Source organism: Chiloscyllium plagiosum, chromosome 13, assembly GCF_004010195.1.
Source record: "Chiloscyllium plagiosum isolate BGI_BamShark_2017 chromosome 13, ASM401019v2, whole genome shotgun sequence".
Lineage (NCBI taxonomy): Eukaryota > Metazoa > Chordata > Chondrichthyes > Orectolobiformes > Hemiscylliidae > Chiloscyllium > Chiloscyllium plagiosum.
The window spans coordinates 76,603,968-76,619,736 of NC_057722.1; the positions used below are offsets into that span (position 1 = coordinate 76,603,968).

The following is a 15,769-nucleotide window of genomic DNA, read 5'->3' on the forward strand; positions in this document are numbered from 1 at the left end:
TGTTCCACATATCCTACGAAGGGGCAGGCATAGCTGGGGCCCATGCGGGTGCCCATGGCTACTCCTTTGGTTTGGAGGAAGTGGGAGGATTGGAAAGAGAAGTTGTTCAGGGTGAGGACCAGTTCAGTCAATCGAAGGAGGGTGTCAGTGGAAGGGTACTGGTTGGTACGGCGGGAAAGGAAGAAGCGGAGGGCTGAGTCCTACGTGATGGGGGTTGGAGATGTACAGGAACTGGATGTCCATGGTGAAGATAAGGTGTTGGGGACCGGGGAAGCGAAAATCATAGAGGAGGTGGAGGGCATGGGTGGTGTCCCGAACGTAGGTGGGGAGTTCTTGGACTCAGGTGGACTGGATCATGTCGAGGTATGCAGAGATGAGTTCGGTTAAAATGCATAGAGTTTTGAATTTATTTATATTTATTTTCTCATCGGTGTGGGTAACATTGATAAGACCAGCAACTATTGCATATCACTACTTCTCTGAGAGAAGCTGGTAGATCTGCCTCCTTGAACCATTGCTAACATTGGGCTATAGGTAAGGAGGGAGTTCCAGAGTACTGACCCAGCAAGGAATGGTAACACATTTCCAAGTCAGGATAATGTACAATTTGGAGAGGAACCCATAGGTGGTCATGGTCCTCTGCACTTAATCCCCAAGTTCTATGATGCTTCAGATCATCATTTTGGGAGGTGGTGTTGCAAATGCCTTGGCAACATGGATGCAATGCTGCGTAAGTGATGGTTAAGTTGGTGAATGTGTTGTAATCAAAGTTGCTTTGTCTCACATTGTTCTGGGTATTAGTTATCCAAGCAAGTAATCAGTATTCCATCACACTACTGACTTGTGTCTTGCAGGTGTGGTGGACAGGCTTTAAGGAGTCAGTAGATTATGTTGCTCACCAGTTGGTCCTTTTTATTTGTTTGTGAAATGTAGGCATTACTGGTTTGCCAGAATTTATTGCCCCTCTCTAGTTTCCCTTCAGAAAGTGGTGCTGAGTCACCTTCTTGAACTGCTGCAGTCCATCTGCTGTGGATTGACCCACAATGATCTTAGGGAGAGAATTCCAAGATTTTGACCCAGCAACAGTAAAGGATCACCGATATATTTCTAAGTCAGGGGAACTTGAAGGTGGTGGCATTCTCGTGTATTTGCTGCCCATGTCCTTCGAAAAGAAAGTGGTGGTGGGTTTGGAAGGTGCTGTGTAAGGCACTTTGGTGGATTTCTGTAGTGCATCTTGTAGATAATACACACTGCTGCTACTATGCATCAGTGGTGGAGGCAGTGGACACTTGTAGATGTGGTGCCAATCAAGTGGGCTGCTTTGTCCTGGATGGTGTCACTTTCTTGAGTGTTGCTGGAGCTACACCAATCCAGGCAAGGGGAGAGTATTCTAGCACACTCCTGACCTACCCTTCACTGTTTTGATCACACAGCACTGTCCTTTGATGTGAAGGGCAGTGTTTGTCACTGGCCACCTTGGTGTTTTCCTATCTTCCTGGTGGTGGAATTTGAATAAACTTTCGTGCACTTTGTCTTCCACTGTGTCTCACACCTGCACACACACACCATGGGTGCTGGGGATAAAATAAGCACTACCGCACTTAGGTGGTAGTGTGGGGGTTAAAAGAAAAAAAAAAGAAAAAAAAAGAGAAAAAAAAAGAGAAAAGAAAAAAAAAAGAAAAAAAACACACTCCTGACCGGTGCCTTGTAGATGGATGGTGGACAGGCTTTGGGAAGTCAGGTGGTGAGTTATTTGCTGCAGTATTCAGAGCTTCTGACCTGCTCTTCTGCTGTGTTAATGTGGTGAGCCCAATTGATTTTTGGTTAACGGTAACCCCAAGGATGTTGATAGTGGGGGGAATTCAGTGATAATAACACAACTGAATGTCAGATTAGATTGTCTCTTATTGGAGATGGTCACTGTTTGGCATTTGTGTGGTGCCTATGTTACTTGCCACTTGTCAGCTCAAGCCTGGGTATTATCCAGATCTTGTTGCACTGAGGGGTCTCGAATGGTGCTGACCATGGCTTGATGATTGCACACCCACACTTCTGACCTTATGATGGAGGGAAGGTCATTGATAAAACAGCGAAAGATAGTTGGGCCCGGGAGACTACCTGGACGAATTGCCGCAGAGATGTCCTGGAGCTAAGATGACTGACCCCCAACAACCTGGATGGTGCCTGCCCGAAACATTGATTTTCCTGCTCCTGACCTGCTGTGTTTTTCCAGCACCACTCTAATCTTGACTCTGATCTCCAACATCTGCAGTCCTCACTTTCGCCCCAACAACCATAATCATCTTGAGTTCCAGATATGACTCTAATCAGCAAAGAGTTTACCTCCTAATGTCCACCGATTCCAGTTTTACTAGGACGCCTTGATACCACACTTGGTCAAGAGCTGATGTCAAGTGTTGTCAGTTCTCACCTGCCCTCCGGAATTCAGCTCCTTTGTCCATGTTTGAACCAAGGCTGTAATGAGGTCAGGAGCTGAGGGGCCCTGGCGGAACCCAAACTGGGCATCACCAAGTAAGCTATTTGATAGGACTATTGATAAAACCATTTTAATGATGATCAAAAGGAGACTGACAGGGAAATTGGTTGGATTGGATTTGTCCTGCTTTTTGTGTACCTGAGCAATTTTTCACATTGTCAGATAGATGCCAGTATTGTAATTCTACTGGAAAAGCTTGACTCGGGGAGCAGCAAGATCTGGAGCACAGGTCTTCAGTATTGTTGCCAGAATGTTGTCAGGGCCCATAACCTTTGCAGCATCCAATGTCTCTAACCGTTTCTTGATATATGTAGAGAAAGTCCAATTGGCTGAAGACTGATATCTGTCAGGCCAGGGACAACTGGAGGAGGCCACACTGGATCATCTCTTTGCTCTTATAGTCAGCATTTATATGCTGGTACAGTTCAGTTTCCAGTAAACAATAAACCCCAAGAAGGTAGAAAGTGTGGGATTCAGCAATAGAAATAACATTGAGTGTGAAGGTAAGCTGTCTAGATTCTCTATCGTTGGAGTTTAGTGCATATACAGCATGGAAGATGTTTATAACTTAGTGACCCAGTTCGAATGTTGCTCAAGTCTTGGTGCACTTGGGCTCAGGCTGCTTCAGATACCAGCCACACATGAAATGAACATTACAATCATCAGCAAACATTCTTTTTATGATGGAGGGCAGGTCATTCATAAAGCAGCTCAAGTTGATTAAATTGATATTGCCCCGAGGACACACTACATGAATACTGTAGGACAGAAATAATTGGCATCCAATGAGCCCAACAACTTCCTTCAGGCTAGATGCCAGCCAATGGCACCTTTTCTGAGTCTCCATTTAATTAAATTTTATTTGGGTACCATGAACTCGTCTTATTCTAACAATGCCCACATCAAGGGCATTGACTCCCTGTGACCGCTAGAATTTAGAATTTTGATCTTGCTTGGAGAAGGTTTTATTGAGGTTTAGAAGTGATCCTGGAAGAATCCAAACTGAGCATCACTGAGCTTTTTATTGGTGAATTAGTGCCACTTGATGGCCATGCCAGGGACATTTTCCATCAGTTTCTAGCCAAAGTAGACTGATGGGGCATTACCTAGTCAGATTGGATTATTCCTGAATTTTATGTACAGAATACCCTTGGTCAATTTTCCCCCATTATTAGGTAGATGTCACCAGTTATACCAGAACAGCTTGGTTCGGAGCATGGTTAGTTCCAATATATAGACTGACCTCAGCTGGAAGCTGCGATGAATCATCCACTCAACACTTCTGGCCTCACAGCTGGGTTTTTCCATCATTCAGGATACGGATTGTTCATAGAGTTCCTTATTCTGGTTAACTGTTTCATTGTCTAGTAACCTTCCCAACGTGATATGGCAGAGCTGCAGTGCTGTGATATGACCCATTGGCTGAGATCACTTAATTCTGTTTATATCTGCTGCTTTTGCTGTTCAGCACGCACAATATCCCCATCAGAGGTCTGGCAACTCTTGGGGAGATATGTGTAATGCTGCTCACCTACATGACTCATTCAAACTCAGTTCCCTGTCTTGTTGATAATGGTACAATGAGGGATGTGCCAAGGTTACAGATTTTGACAGAATGTAATCCTGTCGTCACTGATGATCCAAGGCACCTCATGCATGCCCAGTTTTGAGCTAGTACATTTTATTTTGGATCTATTCACTTAGAAAGGATGTAGCATGGCATAAAGCAATGGAGCCCTGGGTGTGAAGGCAGAACCTCTACACAAGGCATCTTCGAACAGTGCCATGAATTTATGCAAGAGGTAGACAACAAAATAGGTTTTACATCCTTCTTGTTTCCCTCTCAACCTGCATCAGGTGCAGTCTGGAAGAAATGCCCTCCAGGCAGTAGCAGCTGGATCAGTAGTAGTGCTAACAAGGAGAAAGTGAGGACTGCTGATGCTGAAGATCAGAGCTTAAAAGTGTGTTGCTGGAAAAGCGCAGCAGGTCAGGCAGCATCAAAGGAACAGGAGAATCGACGTTTCGGGCATAAGCCCTTCTTCAGGAACTTATGCCCGAAACGCGATTCTCCTGTCCCTTTGATGCTGCCTGACCTGCTGCGCTTTTCCAGCAACACATTTTTAAGTAGGGCTAACAAGCCAATTTTAGAAGTGGACAATGAAACTCGCCCATTCAGAGCACATTCTGCATTGTGATTACCTTCAGAATTAGTTCTTTAAGAAAAAGAAATCAAATACTGAAAGTGATTGCTGACCAGGGAGAGCTGGACCTGGGATGAGGTGGAAAGTGGGGAGATCTGGAAGCTAGTGAATTGTATGTTGAGGCCAAATGGTTGTAAGCTCCTGAGGCAGAAAATGAGGTATTCTTCCTCCAGTTTGCAAGTGACCTTATTTTGATGGAGGAGGAGGACCAGGATGGACATGTTGTCGGGGAGTGGGAGGGGGAGTTGAAATGGCTGGCAAATGGAAGTTGATAGGAGCATAAGGAGAATAGATGTTGCCTGAACCTGTCACTGAGTTTGCGCTGAGTCCCCGGAAAGCGGATGGGGTGGGGAAGGAGATAGATTTTTGGTGGTAGAGTCAGACTGCAGGAGGTGAAAATGGCAGAGGATGATGCCTTGGATTTGGAGATTAGTGAGGACCAGGGGATTCTGTCCTTGTTGTGGTTTGGTGGTGATGGGAGAGGGGGTGTGCGCATTTGAGGGCAGAGGTATGGGAAATAGAGGAAATGCTGTATGGGGGAGAGGAAATTATGGTCCTTGAAATAGGAGGACATATGGGTTGTCCTGGAGTGGAATTGCTCAACGTGGAAGCAGATACACCAGAGGCAGAGGAATTGGGAGTATGGGATCACATTTGATTTAAGTCAACACTATTGTTCTGTCAACCTGTGTCTTGCATACTGCAACCGGTGATATGAGGCACATGATTTCAGCACAGGATTAAATATTTATTACGCCATGAATAATACAAGAATTTTCAGCTTGATGCAAGCCTTTTCAAGTGTTTGACAAGTGAATCAGGAGTTTCTGACTACTGCAAAGAATCCTAATTGGGTTACTTCTCATTCCCTACATCCCATGTCTTTTTTTCAAAAAAGTATTTGGCCTCCACACTCTCACACCTTTTGTTTCCAAGTTGTTGGGAGTGTTACATTGCAAAACATCAACTTCAATTTTACACTAATTCATTAAATAATATCCATTATCCAGAAAGGAAAAATGAATGAATGATTGAATTGTTTTACAACACGTAGATTTTGACTCAGTTACTTTTATATTCTTGTGATTCAGCTGCACTGAATTTCTTCATAATCCAAATATGATTTAACGTAAAATAAAGCAAACTGAATTTGCTTCTTGCTGTGAAACATCTGAACCCACTTTTTTTTTTATTCATTCACAGGATAAGGGTGTTGCTGTCTCGCATCATTTATTATCCCAAGGGCAGATAAGACTCAACCACGTTGCAGTGGGTTTGGAGTCACATGTAGGCCAGTTTCCTTTCATAGAGATGGGTGTTTATGACAATCAACAATTGATTCATGGTCATCATTAAACTCTTAATTGCAGATTTGTATCAAATTCACATGCCATCATCTGCTATAGCAGGATTTGAACCCAGGTCTCCAGTACATTACCTGGGTTTCTGGATTAACAGTCCAGCGATAATAGCACGAAACGGTTTCCTTTGTAGCTTGTTTATTTCAAACAGAGATCCAGTGATTTTGCTTTACACATCAGTGCACCCCAAAAAACAACAAATTATTTCCGGATACACATGCAATTTCAGAGCATCTGTATCCATTTTCAAATAATCTTTTTGCACTTCAAAATTCCATAATTCAGCCAAATTAAGTAAATAATGCAAGTACAGTCTTAAAAAGGATCAAGTATCAGACTTAAAAAGAATTAAGTATATCACCTCAACGTATAGCATCAGGATGTATTCATTTAAACTGGCATTTGTAAATTGTTCTACTTTACTCCAATCCTGTACTTCATAAGTTAATGCAGCATTTGTCTACGTGCGTGTAACTGCACACCACAATCAATTCTGATATGGCTGAACCAAGTACTGAATCGGTATAAAGTTTCCCAATGTAAAGGCTAACATTAATCATGTATAAAATTATACCTTCAATTTAGTTCTCTTGGGGCTAGCAAGTTGAGTGAGAAGGAATTAAAAGTGAATCTATGTTAGGTACAACTAAGAATGAATGTTAGCTTTTTTTTAAATTCGCTCCTGGGAGTCACTAGCTGAGCTAGCATTTATTGCCCAGCCATAGTTGCTCTTGAGTAGTTGGTGATGAGCTACCATCTTGAACACAGACAATCTAAGTACTGTTCAAAGCTGGAAAGTCTAATATTTTTGTTCAGAGAACCCAGATCTCTAATTTTAGGGGTTAGCTGCTTGACCCTGTGAACTTATCAATTGCCTTCATGTCTCAATAACTACAACAAGTTTTCAAATGTAATCTGACTGACCTACTATGCAATAACTTCAAGAGTTGTGTATGGTATACTGATTGTACATTTCAGCATTCTAATTACTTTATAGGTTAGTGACCCACATTGGTTGATATTGTTGAGTTTGAATCTACTGCAACTTGTAAGCCATTTTAACGCACATTCTAAGCCAATAGCTTTCATGAATTATTTAATGTTGCCTATTATTACAGTTGCCCATGTTATTTCCATTATTCCATCATTTGCCTATTTGCATATTTTGTTTACTAATTTACATTTGTTGATCAACACCCTTGGAAAGAAGTGCTGCTTTCAATTTGTCAATATTTGTCAATGATCCTACCCCATAACACTGGTCTTCTGACCAACTGATCTCTCGGTCCAAACACCCTGCAGGCCTAGGTGAACTGATCTACAGGCTACTGCAAGTAAACTTCAGTATGGGATACCTTCACAGCATAATTAGCAATCAGCAACTCACACAGCAGGACATTTTACAATTTGGCCTTGGCATGCAATCTTGTTGACTTGTGCAGGATGCATCAGCTCACAGGTAGGTATCCTCACTTGAGTCACCAAAAGCGTAAAATTGCTTTTACGACCGAGAGAAGACAGTTTTGGTGAGGTCAATGAAGATAATTTAGAGTGATCTGTGCTGTTTAAAACACTTCTGTTGTAATGTCTAAAATGAGAAAATCCCACCAGTTGGAGACCTGTCAGCTCTAAAGCTCCACTGAGATTTGTGATAGATATGAAAGAACGGTCTTTGATTTTGTTAAAACAATGCAAGCAAAGATCTCTCCAAGGAAGAGTGATTTGGAGATGCTGCTGTTGGACTGGGGTGTATAAAGTTAAAAATCACACAACACCAGGTTATAGTCCAACAGGTTTAATTGGAAGCACGAGTTTTCAGAGCGCCGCTCCTTCATTCCTTGAAAGTTGGTTGATTAACAATTACCAGTAATGTTCTCTTGATGCCAATATCAATACCAGGATTTCCAAAGCTGTAGTTGTTATGCTAAATGGAAAACAAGCGAAAATCACAGATTGAGCATCCACAGCTGTCATGGGTGGAGAATTCCAAAGATTCCCAGATCGAGTGGCTGCAAAGATTGAATGAACAAATTTCTCATCTCAGTCCAAAATAACTGATGCCTTATTTGGAGACTTGTGACCTCATGTTGCAAATTCTTCAGCCAGGGGAAATATCTGCCTGATATTTTCAGCATCTATCTGATCAAGAAACTTAAGAATTCTGTATATTGCATTGAAACAAGGGAACATATGTTTGGCCTGCTCAAACCTATCTCAATAATGAAACCCCTCATCCCAGGTATTGGTCTAATGAATCCTTGTTGAATTCCCTTCTGAACAAGATGTCTATTCTGAGGTTAGGAAATAAAAATTCACAAAATGTGTGTCAGCTTCAAAGTGACTGAGAATAGTCTATGGGGCTCGCAAAGCTCTAAACATAAATAAATGTGGAACAACTAAATTACAGTAGAACACAAAGACAGCTCAGGACAGAATTCAAGCAGCTAACAGAAATTAGTCAATTTGTTTTTCAAACACATTACATGGTTACTAATTCAACTTTATAGACTAACTGAGATACACTGAATCAGTGATGTAGGAATGTTTTTGTTTGTGAAAAATCCATTGGCTCTGGTACAAAGTGGGATTATTGCACATCGAATACTACAGAATCAATGTAGTCCCAAAACCACTATTTCAGTTTACAGTAATTCCTCCACAGCAGTTACAGTCATCCTGGATTAACGAAAATGTCTGCAGTTCATTGGTATACGGAGGTCAACATACAAAAAAACCTTTCACATAGGCCTTTGTTTTAAATCCAACAATGAACACTTAAATAACTTGTTATTAGATTTTTAAAATTAGATTACTTACAGTGTGGAAACAGGCCCTTCAGCCCAACAAGTCCACACCGACCCGCCGAAGCACAACCCACCCAGACCCATTCCCCTCAATTTACCCCTTCACCTAACACTACAGGCAATTTAGCATGGCCAATTCACCTAACCTGCACATTTTTGGATTGTGGAAGGAAACCGGAGCAAACCCACGCAGACACAGGGAGAATGAGCAAACTCCACACAGAGAGTCGTCTGAGGCGGGAATTGAACCCAGGACTCTGGCGCCGTGAGGCAGCAGTGCTAACCACTGTGCCACCGTGCCGCCCACAAACGCTGTAAGTGATTAGTATTCCATGATTCAACAACGACATATTGAAATGTGAACCATTATGATAAATGTTTTACCAACTTCAACTAACTCTGAAAACAGAGTTTCCTCCCACAATCCAAAGATGTGCAGGTTAGGTGAATTGGCCATGCTAAATTGCCCGTGTTAGGTGAATGGGTAAATGTAGGGGAATGGGTCTGGGTGGGTTTGGCTTCGGCGGCTCGGTGTGGACTTGTTGGGCCGAAGGGCCTGTTTCCACACTAAGTAAGCTAATCTAATCTAATTGTATTAGCCAACTTACAAGGAATTAGAAAAGGCTAGCGATGAATCTTTTTGAATGGAGACATAAACAGAAGACTTACTTTGTTTGATTAATCTTTTGTCTGCTACAATGATGTTTTCAGCATCAATCACTATGACCTTTCCATCCCGCGGTCCAACAGCAAAGTTGTCAAAGCTGACGTCAAGGAGATAGAGCGCAAATTCAAAATCATTGTTTGTAAGTTGTTCAGCGATTTCCAGCAATTGCCAGGCCAAGTCTACTCGTTTTTCCCAGGGTGCATTATAGAAATTCCAAAGTTCATTGCCTACATAATTTACAGCCACCATTCTCCCACAGGCTCCAAGGTACTTTGCAAAAGGCCATCCTTCATCTGATGGAAAGCTCTGTAGAGACAAGGGGAAAAATGTTCAAATATCATCTACACATTGAAGCTTAATAATTTATAATATAGCCTACAGGCTATGCAATTTTGGACTCACTCTCACTACAGGGGTCATAGGTTCAAGCTCCCATGTCGTACATGTGATGTTATATTCTCTCAGCTACACTACATAACAACTGCTTTCAATATGGTATCAGAAACAGAAGTTTCATATATCCCTCTAGGCAAAACTGACTCCCTACATGATGATAGAACAGTATTAGAAAGAAAGCTACTGCCTTTTTCAAGGAGAAACTATAGGAGCAGATGATAGAGAAGTGGAAAACTAAGAGCACACATATTAGAATGGAGGTCAAAGAAAAGCAGTTTTTAAAAAAAAAGTCAGTTAGCTAATTTATGTGGAACTATCTTTTAAAGATAGTACTGGATTTATAGTTGGTTTTTATAAGCCTTAAACCCGTTACCTTGTCCAGTCCTAATACAACTATATGCTTCCTTTTCAGCACTTAGCATTTCCCTTTTAGAGCAGACAGGGCAAGTGGGAGATTTCCCAAAGCATCCTTCAAAGGACAGCTTATATCAGGAACATCCAGCCCTGCCTGGATTCAAATCAGCCAAGCCTTTAGTGAGACTTCTACATCTTTCTTAGAGATATACATTCACCTTTTTTCCCTTCTAGTAAAATATTAATGCCTCTGCACAGTACTTATGTTACAATAACCTATTTTTAAACATAGAACATAACAGTGTAGTGCAGGCCCTTCAGCCTCAATGTTGTGCCGAGCTTTGGAAAAAATCTGAAGCCCATTTTCATCCATATGTGTATCCAATGGCCATTTAAAATGCCCTTAAAGTTGCAGGCAGTGCGTTCCATGCCCTTACTACTCTAAGTAAAGAAACCACCTCTGATAGCTGTTCTGCATCTAACATTCTTGCTTTTACAAAAGCAAAATACTGAAGTTGCTGGACGTTTGAAATAAGAACAAATTTTCTGGAAATACTCAGCATGATAGGCAGGATCTGTGTAAACATTTCTGCCTGATGCCCTTTCATCAGAACCAACCTAAGTACAGTAAGAGTTCCAAACCAGTGAAAGATGGCAGGAGACAAAGCTCTGTGGCTGGTGGAGGGAAGGAGCGATTGTACAATTAAAAATTTCATGCTAAGACAAACAGTGGCAATGAATAGTTGGGAAAAATGAAGGTTCTGTCCAAATGAGGTATGAATGCATATAAAACCACATCTGAATGTAATATGAAGGGTTAATGGAATAAAGCAAACCAGGTCAAAAACAAAGATGGAGAAAAGGTTATTATCAAAAGGTGCTGAAAATCTAAACTAAAACAAAAAGAAAACGAAGAAACTTGGGTATGGCGGCATTTGTGGTGGCAAACGGTCCACACTTCCCATACATTCACTGACTGATTTCGACCTCTTACCTTCCTCAAATTCTCTGTCTCCGTTCTTGGAGGTGAAGCTATCAACTAATGTCTATTACAAACTTCCAGACCCCCACAGCTACCTCAATGGCTTCCTCACATCCTGCTTCCTCCACAGACCTCATGTCATCCTACCAATTTCTCTGACTCGATCACATCCGTTCTCATGATACCAACTTTTCACACCAGTGCTACCAGCATGTCTCCATTTTCCCTTGAACCTCAGATTCCCACTCAGCATGTCCACCCATTTCTGTTTTCACCTCTTCTCTTCCTTCCCAGAATCATGGTATGGTTTTCCTTTGTTCTCAACTTATATAGCTTATGTAGTTATTGTATTTTAGAAACAACACTTTGTAAAGCACTCAAAAATTCTGACTTCAAAGACAATCTATAAATGAAGAAGTTACTAGCAGCCTCATTATCTTCATGAGCCATTTGTTTAAATTTCAAGTTTAGCAGATACATCAACAACACAGGAAACTCAAAACTAATCTATGACAAGTGTATAAATAATTCTTTGCTTTCAGAGACTAATCAATCTGCTGTGCGTTTCTATTTTATTAAACCACGTGGAAAGTCATGATTTTGGTTATATTTTGCATTGAAATCGATCTTTAATTAATTTAAAACAATCTAACATTTATATAAATGGACACTTGCCCCTTGACCCCAATTGCATTCTAACTCCACATATTGAGCCAATATGATATTGGTGTTGAATATTTCCTGTTTTAACAGCCAGCAAAGAATGCAGCACATTTATGCATGCCTGATCTAGCAGTAGATATAAATGGAATTTGGTTTTCAGTGAAACAACTGTCAAGGCTTCAATCCTAACATGACATTTATATAAAAGAATAGTTATTAAAAGTAGATAGATTGATACAGCACCCACTGCACATTAAGGGAACATCTGTATTAAATAAACCTCTCCTTAATATTTCACTTGACATGAAGTTTAAATGTTATAAAGACAGAGTCTCTTCTCTGCTTGTGCTTTTTTTTTAAATTATGGATTGAAATGAATAAAGCTGTTTGAAAACCAAGGATGGTTGCACGATTTGAAAGCAAGTATCTTGATACTCATTCTGAACAATTTATGAGTTACAGCAGCAGTTGCAGATTAACTGGAGACAAGAGTTCCATGTGATTGGAGTTTTAGTGGGTAGCAAGTATCAGATTGGTATGTGGATTAGTTACCAGTTTCCACTGACAAAGGTTTGATGAAGAGTCATCTAGATTCAAAACATTAGCTTGCTCTCGCTCCATGGGTGCTGCCTAACCCGTTGTGATTTCCTATTTTTTTTTCAAGTCACTTTTTCTAAGTACCAGCAATCATGGTTGATTCTCAGGTAGCTGCACAGTTTGAGGATGTGAGCAAGATATTCAGAGAAGCATTCAGACCAGCACCAGCTTAGGCTTTCTCTCTATTCTCTGAACTGAAAAATCACTAAGCCTGAAGAAAAACAGTTCACATTTCCTTCAGTAGTTGCTGTAAGCGGTAACTTTTAACCGATAATTCAGAGACCCTTGTATCAGTGTATCGACCACCCTGTGCTTCCTGCAAATCATTCAAAGCACTGGACAAGGATGACTGAGAAGAGTCATTCTCACCAGCACAAGAATCATCATAGTGACCTTTGTAAACAGCAACCACTGAACTGCTTTCCCAGCTTTCCTCCCTCCAAAACATTTTTTTTTCCATCTGGGTCTGCGTATAAAGACAGAGTATCAGCAGAGTTATGTGTTATTGGTTTATTACAGTAATAGCTACTGTTGATTCACTTGTCAGAATTTGTAGTTCTATTAAGTCCAGAGGTCTGGTCCATGTTTTCTGTCAACCTCAATCTAGCAGACCAATAAATTGGAGAATCTTGGTGTAATTTTTAAAACCTTCAAATTTTCTTAAGACTGTGGGAATGGTGGGGTTTGCGAACTACTCCAGTGAGCCACGATAACATTTGAAACAGGTTAAAATGAGGCATAAAACATTTAAAGTCCACAATACAAAAAGCCACACTTGTGCACAGCACAAGTGAAACTTGCTCATAGCTGCATTTTTTCAATGCATTGATACCAGTATCATTAAACTATTATGGATGCAATATCCTTTTAAAGGAAAGTTAATAATTTGCTGTTGTTTTGGCAATGGGCAAAGGATTGAAAATTAGCTGCAAATCTTGGGAGAAACAATGACTTTCCAACCAACTTCAGGATGTACCAAGTGGAATTAACTTCTAAACTGTCCAATGGATATTTTTAAACAACCTGCTCAGACATGTTATGTCACACCTCTAGAGCAGGTGGGTTTGAACAGTCACTGAACGAAAAGAGCCTTTACAGGTTTCAAAACCATCACCATTACCATTTAACCATAACTACAACCAAAATGTTTCACAATGATGGAATTTGAACACATGTTCTTACAACATCAATCTGATGTCTTGGATTACTAGCCCAGTGACATTATGATTACATCATCACCTCCCCAAGAATTCTACTACACCTTGGATAGTTCATAGAATGTGCTGATTTATAGCAAGTAAACCTTCCGTACTTAAGACAAAACAGTGTTGTTTTATGTACAAGGAAATCCAGAAGTATCTGCACCATTCAAACTATATATTACTTTTCTATTATCCCACATTTCCCCACTTCAAACTCAATTTGAAATCTTTTCCCACTCATTTAATTTTTGCTTATCCATTTGCATATTTCATGTCCAGCTTACAACCGGTTTCTCTAATTCTTTGTACCATTTGAAAATTTCACTGCAAGACATTCAGTCCTTTCTTTCATGTCATTGTAATGGACTGTTTAGAGACCCCATCATACGAGTCTGTGGTGCCCCACTGATTACAGCTCACTTGCAGAAAAAAAACCAACCCATTTGTCCCTTGTTTCCTGTCAGTTAACCAATTCTCTATCCATGCTAATATGTGAACCCTAACATCACAGCTTTATCATGGCACTAATTTTTTAGCAGACACCTGAACAATTGAGGAAATCCAAATCTACCACATCTACTGGTTCTGCTTGCTCCATCAAACACATTCAGCTTCCCGTGCATAAAACCGCGCTGTTTCTCCTTCATCGTGTTACGATTTTCTGAATACCCAGCTTTTTCCTGAACAATAGGTTAAATGTTTTCTCAATCATGTGTATTAAGCTAACTTGAGCTGAAAATGTGTTGCTGAAAAAGCGCAGCAGGTCAGGCAGCATCCAAGGAGCAGGAGAATCGACGTTTCGGGCATGAGTCCTTCTTCAGGAATGAGGAAAGCAGGCTAAGATAAAAGGTAGGGAGGAGGGACTTGGGGGAGGGGCATTGGAAATGCGATAGGTGGAAGGTGGTTAAGGTGAGGGTGATAGGTCGGAGTGGGGTGGGGGTGGAGAGGTCAGGAAGAAGATTGCAGGTTAGGAAGGTGGTGCTGAGTTCGAGAGTTAGGACTGAGACAAGGTGGGAGGAGGGGAAATGAGGAAACTGGAGAAATCTGAGTTCATCCCTTGTGGTTGGAGGGTTCCTAGGCGGAAGATGAGGCGCTCTTCCTCCAGCCGTCGTGTTGCTATGGTCTGGCGATGGAGGAGTCCAAGGACCTGCATGTCCTTGGTGGAGTGGGAGGGGGAGTTGAAGTGTTGAGCCACAGGGTGGTTGGGTTGGTTGGTCCGGGTGTCCCAGAGGCGTTCTCTGAAACATTCCGCAAGTAGGCAGCCTGTCTCCCCAATATAGAGGAGGCCACATCGGGTACAGAGGATGCAACAGATGATATGTGTGGAGGTACAGGTGAATCTGTGGCGGATATGGAAGTAGCAATTCTTTATAAATGCTGCATAAGTTCTCTGTTACAGCTACCTGACACAATGCTCATCTGCTGTTCCTTCAGCTTACTATTGCATTGCTTAAAGCCTTTAGGCTTGCAAATTGATAACTTCCGAACCCTACCCTCAGCGCAGCAACCTTTCGTACATTTGAGTTGTACTCAATGTCAAGTGGTATGTGATAGTTTAGATGCAATCAAGCCGATATGTAGTTAGAACTTAGAAAATAGAACATTACAGTGCAGTACAGGTCCTCCGGCCCTGGCTATTGTGCCAACCTGTGAAATTAATCTGATGCCTATCTGAGCTACACTGTACCTTTATTATCTATATGTATGCTCAATGTCCATTTAAATGTCCTAATGTCATCAAGTCTACTACTGTTGTAGGCAAGCCATTCCACACCCCTGCTACTTTGAGTAAAGAAACTACCTCTGACATCTGTCCTATATCTATCACCCCTCAATTTAAAGAAACATACCCTCATGTCAGCCTTCACCATCTGAGGAAAAAGGCTCTCACTGTCCACCCTATCTAACCCTTTGATTATCTTATTTGTCTCAATTAAGCCACCTCTCAACCTTCCTCTCTCCAATGAAAACAGCCTCAGTTCCCTCAGCCTTCCCTCGTAAGACCTTTCTCCCATACCAGGCAACATCCTAGTAAATCTCCTCTG

At 41.3% G+C, this 15,769-nt stretch overlaps 1 protein-coding gene across 5 annotated transcripts in view; it reads right to left on the reverse strand.

Annotated features, from left to right (window-relative positions):
- Positions 1-15,769, reverse strand: part of dipk2ab (divergent protein kinase domain 2Ab) — a 258,740-nt gene that overhangs the window by 122,805 nt on the left and 120,166 nt on the right. For all 5 annotated transcript variants that reach the window (XM_043702761.1, XM_043702765.1, XM_043702762.1 and 2 more), the window contains one exon: positions 9,533-9,836. In XM_043702761.1, coding sequence (XP_043558696.1) covers positions 9,533-9,836 — 304 coding nt within the window. The remainder of the gene's footprint in view (positions 1-9,532; positions 9,837-15,769) is intronic.